At 40.4% G+C, this 23,246-nt stretch overlaps 2 protein-coding genes and 1 long non-coding RNA gene across 8 annotated transcripts in view; 1 reads left to right on the forward strand and 2 right to left on the reverse strand.

Moving 5' to 3' along the window:
- Positions 1–13,511, reverse strand: PDK1 (pyruvate dehydrogenase kinase 1). Its single transcript, XM_068138584.1, has 11 exons — positions 13,260–13,511; positions 10,334–10,475; positions 8,843–8,914; positions 8,088–8,272; positions 7,732–7,821; positions 7,411–7,488; positions 3,858–3,934; positions 3,029–3,127; positions 1,970–2,080; positions 1,449–1,562; positions 1–1,337 (listed from the first exon to the last, which is right to left on the reverse strand). Exons 1-11 carry the CDS (start codon positions 13,375–13,377, stop codon positions 1,197–1,199), a joined length of 1,227 nt encoding a protein of 408 aa, XP_067994685.1. The 5' UTR covers positions 13,378–13,511; the 3' UTR covers positions 1–1,196.
- Positions 13,227–23,246, forward strand: part of LOC137441293 (uncharacterized) — a 23,458-nt gene continuing 13,438 nt past the window's right edge. For 2 of the 3 annotated variants that reach the window (XR_010987370.1, XR_010987371.1), the window contains exons 1-2: positions 13,227–13,704; positions 21,197–21,339. This is a non-coding gene — a long non-coding RNA (uncharacterized lncRNA). The remainder of the gene's footprint in view (positions 13,705–21,196; positions 21,340–23,246) is intronic. The other variant, XR_010987369.1, reaches the window with a different exon arrangement.
- The window catches only part of ITGA6 (integrin subunit alpha 6), a 47,425-nt gene continuing 43,342 nt past the window's right edge, over positions 19,164–23,246 (reverse strand). For 3 of the 4 annotated variants that reach the window (XM_068138568.1, XM_068138569.1, XM_068138570.1), the window contains one exon: positions 19,164–21,248. In XM_068138568.1, the coding sequence (XP_067994669.1) occupies positions 21,090–21,248 (159 nt within the window). In that variant the 3' untranslated portion in view covers positions 19,164–21,089. Of the gene's footprint in view, positions 21,249–22,889; positions 23,020–23,246 lie in introns of all 4 variants that reach the window. The other variant, XM_068138567.1, reaches the window with a different exon arrangement.

Below are 23,246 nucleotides of genomic sequence, written 5' to 3' on the forward strand. Positions count from 1 at the left end.
TTAAAAGAAGTCGAATCCTTTATTAAAAGGACTTTGTACCTGAAATGTGATATTCATTCTCCTCTCTATCTTCCCCAGAATGATTTAACAGTTTGCCTTTGACTGATTAACATAAATAAGGTAAACAGAGTATGTTTAAGTGTGACTTCCAGCTACTACATGAGGCTAGAAGCACATCACAAATACATAGGTATTTTCAAAAACTCTTAATTCCACTTTTTCTTAAATACTCCTGAGAAAGTAGTTTCTGTTGTCAAAGAAATAAAGTTGCCCTATTAAGGGCAAATCGTAAAAAAACTGTTTATTTAAAATAGTTTCTATTTGGAGCTGTAACCTGACATACCAGAGTCTGAGATCTTACTGAGTGCTAGAACATGGATATTGCCTACAGAAATACAAGCAAATGTAAGACACCGTATCTTTACTGTCCACAAGCCAATACTATTTGCTAATTCACAATGATGGGGGCAAGGTAAGTTTTTTTTCACATGTATTAAATATTCACATTACAGCCACAGAAATATGACTGATGCCACATACCTGAGATACATTATATCAGTGGTAGCAGGTAGAACTGATGGGGTATTTTTTAAATCCCTGTAGACCAAAGTGTAATATCTACAGCTGCAGAAAACCTTGATGTAGACAATACGTGTAGGCAACATATCTGACTTTGCAAACTCGGCCTTCAGCATGCTTAAAAGATTAGAAAGTGCTATACAGGTACAAAGGTATAGCAATGAGCTCCTCATTATTTCTTGCATGAGTTTTTTCATTAATTTGTAATACTGTATAATATAGAAATGCTCTGGTGAGCTTTTTCACTAATTCTTCTTTCAAAACAATTTTGTAATTATATGAATTAATAAATTTCTCACCAGATGTGACAGATTGCATTGGTCTTTATAAAACCCAAAATTACTGCTCCCTTAACTTAGCTGCTAAAAGTAGTTGAAAATGGAAAGTGGGATAAATTAGGCATGACCTTCTCACTTAAAAATATGTACAGGTTTGGGGTTTTTCTGAAGTGTTTTGTTTGCCTTTTTTTTTAATTCCAGAAAGAGTAGTTAATTTAGTTCTGTTACTCCACTTAAAATTACTTTCACATATCAGCTGTGGCTTGTCATCTTGGTGTAAAGCGGGTCTTCTGAATTCCCTTTACAGACACCACTTCCTGTGCACTGCTGATGAAAAAGCTATGTACTGCGGAAAGTGGTCATGTCCTTGGGCTCGCTGCTTGGCACGCACCAGTCATCTGCTTCGTGGTTTGCTTTGTAATGCTTCCAGGCTGCTTTGTTATAGACAGGAAGTCTTTCAATTGATTCTGTTGATAAGGCCTGTAAGTAGAGAAGACTTTTTAATCAAAGTTTAGTAACAGAACAAGCAGTTTCATTAGCAGTTAATTAGAGTTGCTGATAAATTTTAAATGGTGAAGTGTTACATCGTACCTTTATGTAAATAACTGCATCTGTGCCGTAGCCCTCTAAGGAATATAGTTTCAGGTCTCCTTGGAAGTACTGCGCATACAGTCGTGATATGGGTAAGCCATAACCAAATCCAGCCTGAAGAAAAAATGTGGGTGGGTTTATTGCTATCATTATTTATTTGTGTGTGTGTGTATATATATAGTTTATATTTTTTATTGCTATCATTATTTTTCCTCTCATTCAGTGGCTGCAGCCAGAACTGAGTCCTATCCTGACTGCAGCACATGCAGGGTAGATGTGTTCTGCTTGAGGCAGCTGATCTTTACTAAAGAACAGAATTTTGAACAAGTTTAAGTAATTTTTTGTAGTTTAGGATTTTATGCAATTCTCTAGTTATTTTCAGAAAAACACTTGAATTAAGCTTTAACATTCCAATGGTGATACTCTTTGCATCTACAAAACCAGCACTTCAAAGTTTTGGCTAAATGGTTTCTTTTGTGACAAATATATCCAAGATGACATGGTAGAAAAGATTTGCATACCAAAGGTGTAGCTCGTGATGTCTCCACACGTGGACGTGGTGCTGTTGAGTACATATAGTTGAATAGTCTATCGATTTTCCTCATGGGAACACCTCCACCACGATCACTCATCTGGAACAAGAAGAAACATGTAGTATTGTACCCTTTAGAAGACAGCTTATCTCAAACAATGATCCAAAGTTCAAGTTAAACGTACTATAAAAAAGTTGCCTCCATTCAGTTCTGGGTTTCCTTAAATTCTCATCTCTCTTACAGCAATGATCAGAGAGGTTAATCCTTCCCTTTTCATCCCTTATCCGAACCATTTAAATAAAGTAATACCACAAGAAGCATTCATAAGCTCTTGGAAGCAAGAAAATTGTTGAATCGTGCATTCTTTTTATCTTGTTCATAACTCAGTTTTGTCTTGAGGTCATAACCTTTGCACAAATGCCAGGTTCCCTGTATTTTTATCTTGCAGAAATACTCTCAGTTAAATGCAGTCTCTTTAATTGCTGAAGGACTAGCAAGAATTGGTTTACTATATTTTGGTTGATGCAGACCTTACGAAAAAGCCAATGCTTGCCGTTGGTCTTTGAAAACCAACATGGGTATTGTACAGAAGAAAAAGAAGAAATGACTCTGCAAACTGTACTTCAGGGAGGTTTGTTTTACAGGGAATGTATAATGTTGAGTTCCCTTTTTTTAATCTTCAGTTGTTTCATGCTTGTTTAGCTCTGTCATTGCCTCAAACAAAATGCTGATATCACAACTGTGTAAGGATACCAGTTCATTTTCAGCCATGGTTGCTTATAAGGTAGGCAAGACATAAGCACGACCAAAGCAGAGAATTCTATTGCAGAACCTTCAGTGCAACTGTGCAACCTTTTCACGCATTTCCTACTGATGTAGTATGTCAAATTCCACAATGGTATAATGGTCTTGTTACTTACATACTTTCATCTCATACAATCTATTGTTGGAACCAGATCACCCCTGACAGAGAATAATATGCTGCCTATGACAGGGAAAAAAATACTACTCAAAATAACCTTAAAAAAAAAAAATCAAAGTGTGTACCTTCACAGTTAAGTCCTCGTTTCCCAGTGCGACGTGCACGTGAATTGGAGGATAAACACACCGATCAGCATTGTGTTCCATGGTGGCTCTCATTGCATTCTGCAATTTTCAAGTACAACTTGAATCTTGTTCTCACCACACACATATATACACACACATATATGTGTGTGTGTGTGTGTGTGTGTGTATATATATATATATATAAAAATCTTAAACCATGAATTTAAGTTTCTTTCAGCACATATTTCAGAATCAGGACAAATGTATAAGGTTGCATCATAGTTTTTTAAATATTTCTGGTTTATTCTGTATCAGTACTTGTATGGTTTACTTAGTTTACTGTAATATTGCTTATTATTAAAATATTTAGGGGTTTAAAACAACTGAACATTTTTTATCTACAGTTTTATATGTAGAAGTCTTTGTAATGCATAGTACACACAATATGACGAGATCAGGAAAGGTCTAGGACTGAACTGCTTGAAGAAAGCTCTATAGCAGTTGTTATGCATTATACCAGATTTGAAGTATTTATATATTTATATATTTAATGTCTTTATACCTTTTAAGTTTCTTTCAACAGAGCTGTCTACTCACAAGGTGTCAGCTGTATTCAGTATCTAGACAAAGGTGATAAATCTTCAAAAGCTGTTCATTTTCTATGCAGTTATTGTATGTCTAAATATCATAGTTTAGGTACCTTCCTGCAGTCAAAAAGCAAGGGGGTTGCACTTGCAAAACCATGCTAGTATCTAAAATTGTTTTCAAAAGTCAAACACATGCAATCTCCCCAAACAAAGTGTATAAAAGAACTGGTAAGCACACAGACCTTGAAAAGTTCAAAAACCATGTGATAGAGATGTGATGGCACATACACCACTTGCATGGGCTGGCCTGGCGTTTTATCTGGAGAAAAGAGAATGTAAGTGAAATACCTACTTTGCTATTTAATTTTATTCATTCCCACAGTAATTCAAAATGTGTATTTGCATCATTAAGAGAATTTATGAGAGAAAATTTGGACAGAAATCTTTTGAGAAGTCTCTGTTAATGAAGTCATACTCAAGATTTTCAAATGTGCTTGCTGCTTTAGAAATTGATCTCAAAATTTACTGTGGCATCACTAATTAGTGCATATAATAGTTGCTTTCTAATACCTGTAAGGAGGCTATAATGAACATAGAGTCAGGATTTTCAGGTGGTGGGAGACCAAGAAACAGTGAGTATCAGACTTGATATAGAGAAAAGCATTTCCAACATGACAGTTAAGCATTAAAACAGTTTCCCATAGATGCTATATAGTAATCATCCTTGGAAAATTTGTAAGGCCAAACTGCATTAAAGTCTGGTGCAGGCTGGTCTGCATCATAGCTGTCTGTGGAGGTCAGGCTAGAAACCTCCTGAAGTCTCTCCCAACCCAGATTACCTATATGATCCTACAGTGCACCAAATATGCAGTCAAGCTCTTAGCATCAACAAAACCTCCACTCTGGACTTCTGGAGGGTGGACTTCAGATTACTTAAGGAACTAACTCAGAAGGTACTTTGGGAAACAGCCCTTAAAAACAAAAGGGTCCAGGACCTACGTCAAGAAAGAAACCTTGAAGGCACAGGAACAGGCTCTGCCAGTGTGCTGGGAGATGAGCCACTGGGGCAGATGGCCAGCCTGGATGGGCAATGAAATTCTGAGCAATGAAATTCTGAGTAAAAAAGAGGGTGTATCATCTTTGGAAGGAAGAAGAGGTAACCATGAAATGTTCAAGGATGTTGAGAGGTCATGCAAAAAGCCCATTTAGAGCTTAGACTGGCCACTTCAGTGAAGAACAAAAAATGCTTTTACAAATGCATTAATGGCAAGAGGAGGGGCAAGGACAACCTCCACTCCGTAGTGGACATGGAGGGGAATATTGTAATAAAAGAGGAGGAAAAGGCAGAGATACTTAACACCTTCTTTGCATCAATTTTTAATAGCAGGATAGGTTGTCTTCCAGACAACTGGCCTCCTGAGCTGGCAGATGGAGTCAGGGAGCAGTATCATTCCCCTGTAATCCAGGAAGAAGTAGAGACCTGCTTAGCCACTTGGATCCCCACAAGTCCATGGGACCAGATGGGATCCATCCTAGGGTGCTGAGAGAGCTGGCAGATAAGCTGGCCAAGCCACTCTCCATCATTTTTCAATAGTCCTGGCTCACTGAAGAGGTCCCAGATGACTGAAAGCTGGCCAAGGTGGTGCCCATCCACAAGAAGAAGCTGGGGGCAGGTGTTGATCTGTTAGAGGGTAGGAGAGCTCTGCAGAGGGACCTGGACAGGCTGGACAGAGTCCAATGGCATGAGATTTAACACGTCTAAGTGCCAGGTTCTGCACATTGGCCACAACCCCCCCATGCAGTGCTACAGGCTGGGGTCAGAGTGGCTGGAGAGCGGCCAGGCAGAAAGGGACCTGGGGGTACTGGTTGACAGTAGGCTGAACATGACCCTGCAGTGTGCCCAGGTAGCACCTGGCCTGCATCAGGAATAGTGTGGCCAGCAGGAGCAGGGAGGTCATTCTGCTCCTATACTCAGCACTGGTTAGGCCACACCTTGAGTCCTGTGTCCAGTTCTGGACCCCTCAGTTTAGGAAAGATGCTGAGTTGCTCAAACATGTCCAGAGAAGGGTAACAAAGCTGGTGAGGGGGTTGGAGTACAAGCCCTGTGAGGAGAGGCTGAAGGAGCTGGGGTTGTGTAGCCTGCAGAAGAGGAGGCTCAGGGGAGACCTTATTGCCATCTACAACTACCCAAAGGGAGGTTGTAGCCAGGTGGGGGTTGGTCTCTTCTCCCAGACAACCTGAGTCAGAATGAGAGGACACAGTCTCAAGCTGCACCAGGGGAGGTTTAGGCAGGACATTAGGAAGAAATTCCTCACAGAAAGTGATTGGCCATTGGAATGGGCTACCCAGGGAGGTGGTGGAGTCACCATCACTAGAGGTGTTTAGACTGGATGAGGCACTTGGTGCCATGGTTTAGTTGATTTAGGTGGTGTTGGGTGATAGATTGGACTCAGTGATCTCAAAGGTCTTTTCCAACCCGGTTAATTGTATTTTATTCTACGTCACAACCTATTCTTGGATTTATTTAGATACAAGCTGACTTCTAACAAGAAACCTTCGTAAAAATGATAGACACTTTTGCCTATAAAACTGTTAACAGTTTTTGTCCCTTTTTTGGAAGAATAAATTCTAGAAAATAAATCATGGGACGATGTTCATTTTACATCAAAATTTAAGGAAAGCTTGCTCAGAAAATTCTGCTGGCTCTTAAGGTTCTTTCAGTTCAACAAAATACTTTCTCACTAGATTCTGTTAGTGACCAGTGCTTTATGAACATAAAAGGTGAAGACTACTGATATCAGACCACCTAGAACAAATTGTTGTGGCTAATGTGTAGAACAAATTGTTCTAGGTGTGCACAGCAAGAAGAAAATGGAGAGACAGGAATAAGAATTTGAAATACATCAGCTTATCTTCAAGTCAACAGCTTCCTGCCATGCCACCACCCCTAGATCCCATGCCTAAGGCTCAAATAATAGTCTCCGCTCTCAGCTATGGGCATTTGCCTTGGGTCAGGTTTAACTCACCTTCACAATTCCTTGAGTAAAAGGCCACTCCTTTTGTAAAAATTGAACACTTTGTTCTGGCTTCTTGAACACATGCCATTAAATGACCCCCTCAGTGCAGAGAATGAGTTAGTGTGACTGATGGTTTCCTACGAATGTTTCTAGTATTGTGCTCCAAAGATGAGAAATAAATAAAGCCTTTACCCTTGATACAGATGCCCAGTATTGTACAGTAGGAAGGAAAGATCTGGAATTTGCCTTCAGCTTCACAGGCCAAATTTCTGTGGTTGCACTTTGGGTTTCACAATTACTTGTAGGATCAGTTTTGACTGCTTGTTTTTGTAGGTCTGTCTGAACTTGGCCTCTCATGTTACAATCTAAACTTCAAGCCCCATGATACTTTGCACCAGCCAGCACTTGCATTTTGAAGCTGTTGTGACAGCAGCATGGTATTGAGAATCAGCAGCAGATTCAACTCAACCCATGACAAATGCACAGTGTAGGGTGAAGACATACAAGAAACCTTAAGAGAGGGAAAGAGGCTGGTAAGTCTGTTACATTAACATCTGTAGTGTCAAAAACCTTTTCTACTACTTTCAGTTTTCTAAGGTAGGAACAGAGAACGCCAGGTTTAAAAAAAAAGCCTAAAAAATTACCCTTACTGATTTATGACAGCAGAGATAAAGAATGCTTTACTATATGGAAAGTGGAAGGAAATATTTCAGTCCCAGCTACTTTAGAGGATGCCATCACTACATTCAAGACAGTGCTTCATCCCACATTCACTTACTGTTCAACTCTTCAAGGATGAGTTCTGGAGAGCTCATGTAATACAAGTCACAAAGACTCTTGGCACTTTCGTAGCCATCTATAATAAAAATACAGAAAGTTCAGTTCCCCCTTCTACTTTTGGGTCTTTTTCTAAAACTGTGTGCTGTCAGATTTTGTATTTTCCCACAACAACTGGGTTTATATGGAAATGTGACAAAACTGTATTACACTTTAAACAAAAGCTCTGCTCCGGGTAGGAAAGAGCTAATCAGTTTATGAATATCAAGAAGGGCCTGTCAGTATAGACATTCATATCAGTTTTCAGGATTCTTGGGTTTACCTCTAATAACTTCCACAACATTGCAGGTAGGATCAATGCTTCCAATGTGTTTTGGATGAGCTGGATTAATTTTCCCACCAAACAGTAAAGCTGCCAAAAAAATACAGTATTAGTTAACAACCAATATAATTTTATAATTGTAGGTTGTTTCTTCAGTTTTGCTAAATAGGAATTTATAGGTAAGCTGTAATTCCCATCTTCACCACACTTGAAAGCCTCCTATTAATAAATATTTTAAGAATTCTCTTAAAATTTAATTTCTAGATAGCAAAACAGCTAGTGTACTGCTAAGAAGCATTTAAATGTGCTGACACCATCCAGGTATCATGTCCCCTCCTTTTAACAATGGCACGTACAGTGTTGATTGAGGAGCATTCTAATTGAAATGCGGCTCATGTAGAAACGGTCTAAAAAGTACTGCACATTCTGTGAGGTCACTGGATCAATGCCAAAGCTTTCCTTGTACTCTATCACTCCTTGAGCCATCGTAGGAATCACATCATTATGTCGATTCCGGATTTTTATCACAGTGTCTGTAAAACTAAAATGAATACATTGTTAGTATTTCACTTCCAAGGGCATTTAATACTCTAGAATGAACAGCCTACATCAAAGACCATAATAGACAGACGTATCACAGGTCTGTCTATGGCAGAAAGAAGACAGGTTGGTCTTCACGCCTGTTTCAAGCAACTAGCATTATTGATTATTTATAAACAATATTATTATCTTGATTACTGACAAGAAAAAGTGAAAACTCTGCAAACCATTTTCATGTAAGTGATTCCATTCCTGTCAAACAGTTACAGTCCACCAAACAAAATCTACTTTACAGGTGAGAAGTTGCATAGGTCAGGACTAACATTAAAAGTAAGCAATTGGTAAACATTGGTCAAGTTTAACATATTCATAGCTTCTTCAGTCCTGACCACAATGATATAGCATAGAAATGATGTGTTTCACATTTTAATGTACCCTCCTTTTGGGGACCAAGGGTGCTATTACTACAATTCTTGTGTAAAGATTGGAGATAGCTGATTTTTTTCTTAAACTGTCATTTTCTTGCCAGCCCTTCTACAAAATAATAACACATGTGACAGCAAATCCTTACCTATGAATAGCCCCTGAATCTTCTGAGCTTTTGTCCTTAAAGTCAAGAATTTCCTGAAGACTTTGGACATACCTTTGAAAAAAAAGAAACATGACAAAGACCAATCTTAACATGCCTCCCCAAATCCCTTTGGCAAGTAATTTATGGTGTTCCAAAGTTGCTTGTTTCCAAATCACTGGATTTCGTCAACCTACCCCTATGAATTTTCTTAGGTTCTGATGTTTTCTTCCAAATTTTCCAGAGCAATGAATTCCACAATGTAATTAGAATGCATAAAAGATCCTCCTTGTGTTTCAAACCCAGTAGGTGATCAATTATTTGCAGCCCCCAGCAAGTTCCTGTTATTAGCAAAATCTTCCCAGCTTCTTTGTGATTTAAGTGTTTCTACCATCTCTTTCCTTAGACATGTATCTTCCAAGCAGAAGAATTCTATTTAGTTTCTCCTCACGTAGAAGTTGTTTCTCCTCATGCAGAAGTTGTTCCAACCCTCTGATTATCCCTCTTAGTCTTTTCTGTTCAGGATAGAGTCACTAGAACTGTGTGTAATTCAGAGGAATAATGGGCTAACACGGTGGTACAATTACATTCCTCTGTAACTTAGCTCCTAGCACTATTTGCCTTCTTGTCCACCAACTGATATATTCAGAAAAATAGTCCTAGGAGCATTAAAACTTTTTTTTCCCATTGTAAGCAAGCAAGCATACAAGGAGAGGAGGTTCCTCTCTTTGCTCTACTTTGCATTTCTCCAGCTGGAATTCATTTCTCATTTGATCAATGTGATTTAATATGATGAGAATTTAAGCATTTGTATTTCTTTAAAAGCCTCCATCTTCATTGATAGCTTTTTTTATATTCAGTCATCTAATCAATCCCACTTACTCTCTGGCAGATTTTCTGTTCTCTTCAATGTAAAAGCCTTTCCAGTAGTTACACACCTTGACCTTACAGAAGCTTGTGTTAAGTTCCTTACTTGAGAATAAATTTCACTTTTCAAAGGATGTCTTTTTTTTTTTTTCTTTTGATAGCCTCATTCTTCGTGTTGTTTTACATATTCTGGCTATAAGCTGTTTCTTCATCTTTTCTACACCTTTACTCTTAACCTACAATAACCTGGCTTTTAAATGGTTTCTGCCATCTTTTGCAAGCATTTTCCTGCTTCATTGGTTTCTTAATTCGTCATTTTAGGTAAGTTCCCTGTTAAATGCTGTTCTGGTGGATTTTTGGTTTTAGGGGATTCTCATACATGACTGAGATACTTAGTGATTTTTAATTCCTTTGTGGGTTCTGTTCATTGCTCCTAATGTTTTCTTTCCCAAGTCTGTAAATTTAGTTTCTGATTTAGGTCACAATGGGATATATAGTCAGTCTAAATAAGCGATGGTCATGTAACAAGCATATGAAATGTTCTTTCTGTGGAAGAGAATCAGTTCCTCCAACTTCTGTACGTGCAGAAGGTCACCCTTTAAAGGTATGAAATGACATTATTCTTACCAGCTCTGCACCAGTTGAACTGAAGGTGTTCTTAGGAGGTTATCTGGAAGCAGGCTTATTTCCTTCATTATGTTTGCCAGCCTCACAGGCAATTCTTGTCGCAGAAACATAAATGAAGTCTTTTCGCAAGCATTTTCAGATCCTAAGCCCAAAATGAATATATGACAACTTCAGAATAAAATCAGTACTTATGGCAGAGAACTACACAAATGCTTACTTTTTTTAATAAGATCTATGTAGTTTCATTTTAAAGTTTACTCCACTGGTCTGGCAAGCTAGTATTTCTTTCACAACCGCAGTCCATTTATATCTCAAAATGTAAACTAGAGAAAGCTCCCAGCTCTCTTGCAGTAGCAAAAATCAACATACAGAAAGTAACTGGTGCAATAGCTGCAGACCTATACTATTCAGCTTTAAAAACCACTTAAATCCATGTAACTTGTTCACTTTATTTACAGCAAACATTGAGTGTAACTAGCACTGATCAAACAGTGGGTAATTTGAGTATGTTAGGCAAATGGAATCAGCACAAGAAATTATTTCTGGGAAAGATTCTTGAGAAAATATGGTCCCATACACCCTGCATGATCACTGATCTTCTTGAATTACCATAACTCATACTGGAACACTTTTAGAAAATCAGTTCTGTAATATTTATCTAGCTTTTCAGCTTGATCTGTTGTAATTTAAATTCCTGTTGTACAAGAATGGAAGACAAATTAATTCCCATCAATACTGAGAGAGAAATCAAAGTAGGACAGCTACTGTGCAGTTATTAAAATAGTAGTTCTTTCATACATTTAATTCTTTAAAAAACAATATTAAAGCTAGCAGCTAAATTGCTGCACCTGTTGATAATTGACCTATCCTTTTATAAAGACAGGTGTCACCCATGTGGGTGGCAATTAAATGTGGTTATTAAGACCAAGACGTAAATTTACTCCTGTAATACTTGTTTTACTAGGTGAGAAAGGAGGGTGCAGAGTTGGGAAGAGGCCAAGGAATGCTGTACTTTATTCTCAGCCAGACTTCTTACTAGAATTCAAGTGTGGCAGATGAACAGGTTAGTAAGTTCAGGTGCTGCTTATCAGCTGCAGTGAACCACGTTACTTCAGGCTTTTGATGTTTCAAAACAGGCAACTCCTACAAACTATGGTGTTTCTGTTCAGTTTACTCCTTTCATTTGGAAAGGAGTTGGGGAAGAAGATTAATGGAAGAAACATGGAAAAAGAGAAAGCTGGGAGTGTCTTGACCTGGGAAAATCTTCACCAAATTGAGTTTAGTTTAATGAATCCAGACTTGTGTATGTCAGAAACTACACTGACGAGAAAATGTCAAGTTAATGTAACACAGAAAGTGAATAGCTTACAAAAAAATCCTCCTCAGTGACACCAAGTATCACACATTGTCTATATATGGCCTCTGCCCAGAAACCCTTCATTCTTCTCCCTAGTTGTACTGTATTTCAGGTAAGACCATTACTGGCCTTTCCCTTGAGTAAAATTCCACAAACAAGTCAGATTGAAGATATTAGAACATCACAATAATCTTAAATGCCTCATATAGTCAGCAAATGACACCCCACAAATTATTTTTTTTATCTGGAGACCATATCTTTGCCATCCTGGGTCAAATATCTGTCATTAAATCCTTAAACAAAAGAGAAAATAAAATGTAAAAAGTTTTCAATATTATCTTTACTTTATGCTCAGGTACTAACAGCAGAAAAGTAGCCTAATTTCTGGCAGGAGGAAATACCATGTCCTGAAAATAACCACTGATTTTAAGGTAAGCAGTATTTCATTGCTCTTTTAGTCATAAAATAATACAGGTCAAAGTGAACTCTGAATTGCAAGATTCTTTGCTTGAATATATGTTGGAGTTTCTGTACCAATCTGGAGGATAAAGTATTGGACACATTTTATTGCAACGTACAAAATGCTGAATAGATGAAGTGCCATAGGACACGTAACAGAACCTTTGTTGTAAGCCTTCATACTTGATGTCTGGGGTTCTATGATTAGTTGACAGTTACATTTTAGTTACCAAAATGGAAAAAAATCCCACAACTATTAGCTAGTTAAATGTTTTCATAGGATATTAATGCAAGTATTTATGCACATGAGTGTTCCTTAGGTACAGGAGTATATTATAGTATGGCTCCATCCCCAGGTTTTGAAAGGTTTTCTCAGTGGGACCGAGACTTTTCTCTATATAGTCTTTCCTTGGAAGCAGAATAGAACGATTCCTTTGAATGTAAAAGCATTACGAGTGGTTTTCGTGTAAGAGTATCCTGTTTACTCATTGTCAAGGCCAGATTCCCAACTCCAGAATGGCTCCTGGTGTTTGCATCCTACTCTTTTTATCACGCACCTCCTGAAACAACAGCTGAGTGAGGTATTTTTGTAAGGCACTGACATGTGACTGTGGAGGAGCGCCAGCTGAGATTAAACGTGTCTCGCGTTTTCTATACCTTTAAACGTTGCATGCTGCTAGCTTGCAACAGGCTTAGCAAATCTCACCCGAGTCATTGCTCTAACAGAACAAATTGCCGCCACTGTCCCCGTGCTCTCCCCAATACTACAGATTCGGGGCGGGGGGGCGAGACGACGACGACACACACACTACAAGCGACTTCTGTTTGACGTTTTCAGCTACATTTCAACCTTGCCACAGCTCCCGTTCCCAGGGAAGAAGCCAACCAGGCTCATTTCTCCTGGAAGGAAGCAGAGCCTTTTTCTGCCAAAAAGGACAGTGTTAAGAAGCGTTAAGCAAGAGCAGGGGAAGGCGGCAACGCTGACACGGGGGGAGGGGAGGAGGGTGTTGTTTGTGGCCGCGCGGAGCCGTCCCGCCCCCGCCCTGCTCCTCACAAGCACCTGCGGGGAGCGTGGCGGAGAGGCTGGGGTGGCGGCCCGGGGGTACTCACCGAAGTCCAAAAACTGTTTCATGGAAAGCGGCGAGGGGGAGAAGCGGGAGTAGAAGTCCACCTGCTGCGGGATGCTGCCCGGGGAGGCGCCGCGCAGGAGGGCTCGCAGCAGCCTCATGGTGCGGCTCTCGTTCCTCCTCAGCTCGGCTCAGCCCAACCCGGCCGCCATTTCCCGCCACGCCAGCTCCGCCGTCGGCGGCTCAGGCAGAGGCCTCCTCCGCCGTGCAGCCGGGAGGAGGTGCCCGAAGCAGTAGGTGTCTCCTCCCAAGCCAGCCCCACGCAGCGGCGACGGGGCGGAGGAGAGGGCGGCTCCGAGGGCAGCGGGCGGCACTGGCGGTAGGCGCGTTTACGTGGCCAGGATCACCGCATGTGCCTGACCCTGTGCTTCGGTTGTCCGCTAGGAGAAGTCTCTGCTCTCTTCCCGGAGGAACCCGGCATCGGACAGGTACTGTGGCGTTACTCACGGGGGCGAGCGTCGCCCCTGCGCAGAGCTGCGGTGTGCTCTTAAACCCACAGGGAGGGAAGCCGTGAGAGGACTGGAGGCAGCGCAGTCGGTGTGAGGGGAGTGCCGGCAGTGGCTGGGAGCGTGGGGTTCCTGTGGCAGGCGGCGTGTGCGCTCGCGTGGTGAGACTGAAAAGCGCCGACGCATCACTGTCGGCGCTCTGCTGTGGGAGAGTTATCTGCGAGGTTGGCCCTTTCGGTAAATTGCGACTGGGGAGGGCGGGCGGTGGGCGCCGCTCTTGGTGGTGCTGCCGCTTCTCCGGGTGGGGGCGGGGGGGCCACAAACGGCGGGGGGAGCTTGGTTCGCGGCGGGGACTCGACTCCCCGACCGAGGGGCCTGAAGCGGGAGTTAGCAGAAACCCGCATCGGCGGCGTCAGAGCAAGGCTTCACCTCAGGCGTTTAATCTATGGTTTAAGAGCTGTGTGTCTTCTGAGTGGTGCCCCTTAGCTGCTGGGGGGAGTATGGGAAGGGTCTCCTCCAGCCCTTCGTGCCTTGAACTGGGCTACAGCGCGCAAAGGGAAACTAGAGGAGCGTTAACTTCAGTATCAGCTGTCTGGGAAACGAGACAAAAAGTACAGAGGAAAAGTAGGATTTCTGCCTCCACAGATATACTTCCGATCGGTTAACAACACAGTACATGTCTGTGTTGGTTAAGAAGTGCTCAAACCATATGTCACCCTGAATCACTTCACCAGCTGTTGGGGTACTAATGCAGTGTATGTGGTACCGAGCAGTGGTGTTTTATGTTTTCTTGACCAACTCGGATAGAAACATTAACCAAAAGGGCAGTTAAGAGTGATTATAAGCATTTCTGATAAATTACTGTAGTGTAGGTATTGAATCCTGTAATGCAGAATTGTATCCAATGTAGTACCAAAGTGGATCTGGCCCTGTGTAATTGGCTGTTTAACTGTGGACAGTTTTATTTGCCCCATAAATGTATCTCATGGAATCAACTCCGAAATATTGCTTGCTATCTTTTAAATGTGCCTTGTTCTTGTGACTTGTCCATGACCTGATAGTGGGGGTGGATATCCAATGGCCTCTGCTAGAGCAGGAATCTATTTCTGTCACATTAATCTGTTTAGTGATTTGTCAGATTGCCTCCTATTAGAGAGCTGAAGATACCATAATGAATTAATGGCTTGCTTTGTTTTGATGTTGCATTGAAGTACAGAAAATGCCTCTAGAGGCAATTTGCTGAGCAGTTAACTGCACCAATAACACACAGGAATGGAACAATAGGGAGGTCATAGTGCCCCTGTACTCTGCTTTGCTTAGGCCGCACCTTGAGTACTGTGTCCAGTTCTGGGCCCCTCAGTTTAAGAAGGACATCGAAACACTTGAACGTGTCCAGAGAAGGGCAACAAGGCTGGGGAGAGGCCTTGAGCACAGCCCTGTGAGGAGAGGCTGAGGGAGCTGGGATTGTTTAGCTTGGAGAAGAGGAGGCTCAGGGGTGACCTCATTGCCCTCTACAACTACCTGAGGGGTGGTTGTGGCCGGGAAGGGGTTGGTCTCTTCTCCCAGGCAACCAGCACGAGAACAAGGGGACACAGTCTCAAGCTGCGCCAGGGGAGGTTTAGACTCGAGGTGAGGAGGAAGTTCTTCACCGAGTGAGTAATTCGTCATTGGAACGGGTTGTCCAGGGAGGTGGTTGAGTCACCGTCCCTGGAGGCGTTCAAGGGGAGATTGGACGTGGCACTTGGTGCCATGGTCTAGGCATGGGGTCTGTGTTGATAGGTTGGACTCGATGATCCTCGAGGTCCTTTCCAACCTAAGTTATACTGTGATACTGTAAGTTTAGGGTAAGACTGCTTCATCTTGTTTGTGATCGGACTGTACCTCTGCCTTGTGCCAAAATATGAATGGCCTGTTCTGTTCTGGCCAGAGAGTGCTGGCTTGTCGGTCCTTGCTAGTCTTTCACAAGTACAGGTTACTGATAGGTTATGCTTTATTGCTGTTTGTAGGCTGTCCCACATTAGCTCATGCTCATCAAGTGTGAAATACTTTTGCACTCCTACTTATAAATTGCTGTGCTCGCAGCTGTGAGCCAGCGTTAGTTTAAAATGGTGCCTACAAGCAGTAAGTTGAATATTTGTGAGTTGTTGCAGTTTCTTAGGATGGCTCTGGATTGGTGTCTTTAATACGTTACTTTCTCCATGCCTGATGTTGCAACTGAAAAGCCTGCCTTAAAAACTGGCTACTGCCTACAGTTATCTTTGGACAGCAGTCCACAGCCAAAAGATGTGCCAAAGGCTGTAAGAGGATAAATAAATTGTTGCACTTAGAGAGAATAAGGTCGAGTTTACTAATAAGCAGTGTATAAACAGTGAGCACTTTCTCAGGGACAGCAATGCAGGATGAGCACTCAGGGAAGCAACAGGATAAAGAACTGTGGATAAGTCTTTAAATGCAGGATCTTTGAGGCAGATACGACCCTGAACTTGTGCTGCTTGCAAACAACCATTTTGGAGAGGTAGGAAATGAAGGCAGAAAGGGGTCTATCTTCCAGAGCAGAAAAGAAACTGCAGGTCCTTCATGCCTGTATCGTACCCTGGCTGTGGACTCTCAGGGTAAGGCGTTACTGTTTTTTTCTCATTAGGATCATGGTTAGGGCTTCAGCAAGGCTTATAGGTTATAAAAGGTGTATAGTATTAATTATGAATGCATGGCCAGGTGTGGTGGGTTGAAGTTTCCCCCCCCCCAGCATTAACTTCAGCCAGACTAACTCAGAAGGAAATGGAGCTGTATTTACAAGCAAAAACGACACTCTATAATGGAATGCAATAAATATGTACAAAATGTACAGTATTTACAATATTATACAGATATTTACAATTAGCAAACAACACAAACCGCCCCACTGGTCAGAAGACCAGCAGAAGCTTTTCCACCACCACCCCGGTCCCAAAAGAGGAGCAGAGAGAGAAAGCAGTGGGTTAGACTTATCCAAGGCCAGCCAGAAGCACATTATCTCTCCCAAGCAAAGCAAACCAGACGAGGTCAGAAGAGAAAAGGAACAGGAAAAATTATTATGCTGCAGCTTCTTTTATCCCAGACATTTATCCAATTAATTTGTCTAGAATAATCTTTTGTTTTCCTTTTTACACCCAATAGTGATTTATTTATATTTTTCTACTTTTCTGCTTGAAATCTGCAGCTAAATTTTAAAGGCATAGCCTAAAACCACCACACCAGGAAAGACAAATGCACACCTAAAGATGTCCAAGGACTGGGATAAAAACTGAAGCAACTGCTTACACAACCACCATACAGAAATAGACTTCTCCCATTCTTGTCACACACAAGTGTGTTGTCTGACAAGCCAGACAAAGTATGGCCTGGCACTGCTGCTGGCTCATAGTATTGGTTACAAGTTGCTCGGTGGTTTCATCACAGTTTCTTCTCCAGGGATTTGCAAAGCAACCACTGACACTCTCACATACTTTGTGCTGGAAGTAGTTCTGCAGATGTCTGTTCACAAGCAGTTTACTGGTTCTATGTAGTCTTGTTTATTTTAGGTCAGATGCTCCACAGTGACAGGTGGGTGCCCTGAGTGAGGAATGGCATTTTGGTGTCTCTTGCAATAGCTTCCCTTCACCTCTATGCCAATTCATGACACTTGTGTCTAAGCACCCTAGAATCAATAAGGTTGGAAAAGACCTCAAAGATCATCAAGTCCAACCTGTCACCCAAGACCTCGTGAGTACTAAACCATGGCACCAAGTGCCACATCCAATCCCCTCTTGAACACCTCCAGGGATGGTGACTCCATCTCCTCCCTGGGCAGCACATTCCAACGGCTAACAACTCTCCCTGTGAAGAGAGAGCCTAAACTTCCCTTGGTGCAGCTTGAGACTCTGTCCTCTTGTTCTATGTTCTCTTGCTCCTGAACAATCATCTGTCAGCACACAAAGAGGTACAGTTGATCCTGCTTTTTGGCAAAATGCTAGATGACATCCTAAGCTCTATTCCAATTCTTTGATTCTGAAGTGTTGCTGGTTTTGCCTTTGTCCTAGTAATGTAGCATCAATACACGGCTTCAGGTATTTCTGAATTCTTGGTTAGAAAATATATTATTAATTCAACAGTTTTCAACAAACATTTTTTTTCCTCCCCATGACTAGCAACATCATCTTTATTGTTGCTCTTGTCACAGAATGGTAGGGATTGGAATGAACCTCTGGACATCATCTAATCAACACCCCCAGCTAAAGCACATTCACTTAGAGCAGATTGTGCAGAATTTCATCCAGGTGGGATTAGAGTATCTCCAGACAAAGCCATTTGTTTATTTACCTCATTAACAACTGCCATAGTTTGGAACTGCTAGAATGCTTTCTCAGAGAAATCTTCCATCAAGCGATCTTAATGTAAATGGAATTTCAAGTTGCAATTTCTGATTGAATGATAAAAGTATGTTTAGGAGGAACACACTCACAATGGGAGAATTAACCTCACAGTGACATCATTTTTATTTAGCAAAAAAAATTGTCATCATTTCTACCCTGTTCCATCTCTTCCACATACAACTTCTACGCAGACAGTTAGTGACAGTATGCTGTGATGGTCCCTTCTAGGGGGGGCTTCTCTTGTAAGAGGTGTCTCCTGTTCTGTGACAGTGAAGGCAGCCTACTAGCATTCTATTTATGTACCTTAGGCCATATACACGTAATACACACACACTGTATCTATCAAATACAATGGAGTACATGCATGAGTGTGTATCTATACACATACACTGTTATGTATAGTACTGTACTACATTTAGTACTACATGTCTATAGTATAAATGAACATACATAAAAACTAATATATTTGTACTATACTTCCTGTGACTTTCTGTTCTTGGTTTGGGATTTTTTTTACTGTTCTTATTTTCTGAGATTTTTTTGTGGAGTTGAAGCTCTACCCTGCAACCATGTAAGTGACTCTCAGTATCAAACTTCTTCCACTGCTAAACACAGATAAGGACTTCAATAACTGACTAATTCTGGTGGGATATATCTGTCTTCCCTCATGACAGAAACACCTGTCTGGTAGGATAGCTTGTAGAAGACTGCATAGCATGTACCTGGGAGTGAAGTGTGGAGAGAGGGTAGCTCTGCCCCATGGGAGGTGACACTTGTGCTTTGCCAGAGCCTGCTCTGTCAGGCTCCATGCCTGACTCTTAGCAATGCTTGGGAACTGCTGCAGGCAGCAGCAATCCTGCAAGTGTAAGATAAGTGTGTTATCTCCTACAGCTGCCATAACTGCCCCTTTGCAGGGGGGAGTGCAGGGAGAGTTACGGCAAAACTAAGAATTAGTTAAGCTTGCAACTTCCAGCTTACCCTTCTGGTGAACTTACTGGAATTAACTGCCACCTTGGTTAATTATGGTAAGAAATCACTATCAACAAAATGTTTAATTTTAAAAAAATTTATTTCACACTTCTATACAAATATCCACAGGTAATTTCTAATCATGGAATGATGTAGCATTGCTAGCTGGTATAAAAAAATTAGATAAAAGTATACCAGTGACATGACTTATTTTTCAAGAACTTTCAGTTTAACACTGCTAAGACATTCATGTGATTAGGTGAGGACCCCAATCTGGTTTTAAATCCAGGGCTATTTGTCAAGCTTCTTAGTTCTTGATTAGCTTGGCTTCAACTGCTGCTCTCAGCCTTTAAGCAAGTAAGCTAGAGTTTTAAAAGCTCAAAAGCTAGGTAGAGCTGAATGTATTAAGTGTTCATAAAATCACAGTCACGACATACCAAGATTATTTTGTGGGAGGAAGATGACTTTATTAAATGAATGCACTTTCTATGATGGTAACTTTTTAGGTAACCACACCTTCCAAAAAGGTATGTTCAAAGTTAGTAGTAAAAAATAAGCCACTTGAACAGATGCCCTCCTAGCAGATTTTTACCCTATGAGGGAAAAAAGTACCAAGAGGTTTTTGCATAGTTCAAATTACTAGCAATTAATGTACATAGTTTTTGAGCAGAATTTTGTTTCACATGAAATAAACTAACTGTGAACTAAATCTTCATTCTTAAATAGTACCAAAACTTTAGAACATGGGTAAAAAAGTAAACTCTTTAAATATTTTTATCAGTTATGTTACAATAATTAGATTACTGATAAACACAACATTGTGGTTGTACTTTTATCAATATTCAGGTTATTCAAGACAATTCAGTAGTCTCATTGTGGATCAGCTCAGATCCCTGTAGTTTAAGTTGGGCATTTATAGCCTCCTTCAAGTGCTTTGTAACACCTGCAGTAGTCAATGCCTTTTGCCAAACATGAAGTCCTTAGGAAGCTGGAAATCTGTTTCCAGAGAACCTCTCACTTTCTTCCAGTAAGTATAAAAGTTTATCTAAAAATCCTACTTTTGCTTGGTGTCCAAATCCTTAAATAGTGTAAAGTAATATACAAATCATGTTACAAGACCTGATAATTTCTCCAACATAGTTACAAGTATCAGAGGGGAAAGAAAGCCCCTGTAAAAATCATTGGAATAAATATTTACATTTTTAGAAAGCACTGGTATCTGCAGTGACTTGCTACAGCGCAGCGAATGCCTCAGGTCTCATAATCCAAAGCTCAAAAACAGTTTATTTGAAAGTCCAGTTAAGTCTTTGGCCTGACAGTTAGTCAGAGATGATGATTTATAACAAAAATAAATACAAGAATGACTGAAATATGTATATACAAAAAGTACATCTAATATTCAAGCCTCTCTTAAAAAAAACAAACACCCAAACCTGTGTATATTTGTTTTGAGCAAGAATCATACAATCTGATCTTAAAAATGGAGCAAGATGACCTCTATTGCACATGTAACTTAAGATGATGCTTTTTTGTTAGCCCTAACTACTGCAGCAGGCAAAGTCTGTGAATAAAGCAGATTTGCAGGGTCTTCAGATTACAAAGCGTGTTAAGGAAACTGTGTGTTTATAGTGGAGTATCTATTGAGGAAAGGATGGAGAACCTGTCTTGACCTTACCCATGCCTTTCTTGCAATGGAAGAAGGTTAGGATCACAGCAAAAGGTCTGCTGTAGTGGTTTTGCATATTTTGCAGAGAAGACTCCAAATAAACACAGCCTTTTGTAAAGTGTGAGTTAGATTTTACGGGGGGAAAGAGGCAGTCTGGAAATAATGCACAAAAGGCTGATGAAGCAATTTTAACTGTGCAAACAAAAGCCTCAATAGAAGTCGGAATATCTACAATGAAATGGTGAATGTCCATAGTGTTTGTAGGTATAACTCCATCAGTATTCCACCATGAAAACCTTAACCTCTACCTGAACTCTGTAGATTCAAATAATCTTTTTTTCCTAAGAATAACTTTCATTTTCATTCCATTTTGTGAACCACTGTTTTGTCTCAAGGTCTTTGCATTCCCCATCTTTGATCTGTCGCTCTTCTCTTCGGATTCTTACAGCATGGTATCGGGGGACACTGTGTTCGTACCTGGAACGTTGGAAGAACCCACACTGGGGCAGAGAAGAAAATGAACAGTTTAAGTTGCTGCCAAAGAACTACAATTACAGAGACAATACATTCTTCCTTTGCAGAGATATACAGGTAAGAAAATTTGAAACAAATATACACATATGCCAAAATTGTAGCATATGTAGCTGTAAAAACATGAGTCAGCAGGTCTCCATCAGCTGTTCCATCAGCAGCTGAAGACAAATAGCACAATCCAGTGGTAATCTAAGACATTAAAATATTCCCTGCAGTGACTTTCTGAATTTGTTTTATTAAGTCATTCAAGTCTTCTCATTCTGCTATTCACATCATGAGAGAACTCAATGCTATGCAAAGTCGATGCAGTTCAGGAATGCTGAATCAAAGGTAGGTATGTATATTCTTCAGTGTTTATCTGTATGGTGACATGAGCTACTTTTAAAAACATACAGAAAGATTTCCAAGATCTCCAAGAAAAGTTACTCTAGGACCTTGTTTTGTAAAGCATCATCTGAACTACAGGCCCTTCAACTACCGACATACATGCAATATCAGAACCTGAGTCTTGTTTAAGTTTGCCATAGGATAATGAACATCACTTGAAATCTAGCGCAGTAGCTTATTTGTGCCCTGCAATTGCTAATTGAAGCCAGTGTAAAATTGGATTCTACATATTGAGGAATGGACTGAAAATAATTTTCAAACAAAATGGGAGTTACAGCCAGTGTCACAACGATGATGACGGGCAGACACTCAACTTCACATGCTTATGGGTCACCGATGTCAAGATTAAGTTTAAAATGTTGTACCGTACAGCTGTCATTACAAGTACATCAACAAAAAAAATTGTAATGGCAAGGTTCTGTTCATACTGTTTGGGGTGGTGGACTGTTTAGCTGTTGGGGTTTTTTAAATAGTATTAGAACTGATAGGGAAATTATTATTTTTTTAATTACACTGGCGTATAGACTGAATCTTTAGCTATCTCTTATTTAGGAGTTCATTAAACATTCTTCTGACATTTATTTTAGTCAAGAATTCCTCCCCATGCCCCTCCTCCCAAGCACCACTTAATATAATGTACAAGCATGTAATATCTTAATTTGAATAAAGGTTGGTAGAAGTATAAATCATCATGCATCTAGTAGCTCAAGCAGAGGAAAGTGTGCTCCTAGAAAAGTATACTGTAGAATTGAAGGAAAACAGATCTTTCCACAGCAATTAAATTCTTATGAAAATCCTTCCATTACAAGCAACGTCTATCTTTTAGCATGCAATAAAGGTTAGTAAAGCAAGTGTATCTGTCATCCACCTAGTCTTAGCTTTAAATCTTAACTATGCAGTGGTGATTATCATCTCTGAAGCTTAAAAAAAAAAAATTACTTACACTGTTAAAACATAAATTAAAATTGCAATAATAATAAAAACCATTGCAAAGATCAGCACATCTTCTAAAGAAATAAACCAGAAGCCTTTTAGACCAAGCTAAACACCTGTTTGTTCATGTGCACCCAAGCTGAAAATCCATTGACAGAATGAGCAAGCGAGTACCATAGTTTGAAATCCCCAAGTTAATAGAACAAATGCAGTAAAAGCCTCATAGTTAGCCACTGCAACCAGAGCACGTGCCACAGCTAACAATTAAAAAAAATGTCATCAATTACCAATTACAGAAGTAGATCAATACTATGCATCAGAAGTAAGCCTCTCTTTATCAGATGGCTGAGCATGGATCTCAGCCTTGTGATATGTGGCATCGTAATGATCTTTCTTATTTCGCTTGAAGAAACCACACTACAAGGAAGCAAGGTATTTAGTCAATTTTTTGTGGACTGCAAGAAATCAAACCTTTTAAAACTGCCTTAAATTAACTCTGTAAACTATCTTCCCATTATGACTTTACAGGCAAAAATAGTAACAAAAATATCACGAGAGCTCAGTTCTCTTGAGAACTACTTAGACTTACTTGATCTGCAGAACAGCAGAATAACCTGAGGTAAAGAGTATTATTTTAGAGGCAT

This window comes from Melanerpes formicivorus, unplaced genomic scaffold (genome assembly GCF_026170545.1).
Source record: "Melanerpes formicivorus ecotype bairdi unplaced genomic scaffold, bMelFor1.0.p_v2 SCAF_5, whole genome shotgun sequence".
NCBI classification, from domain to species: domain Eukaryota; kingdom Metazoa; phylum Chordata; class Aves; order Piciformes; family Picidae; genus Melanerpes; species Melanerpes formicivorus.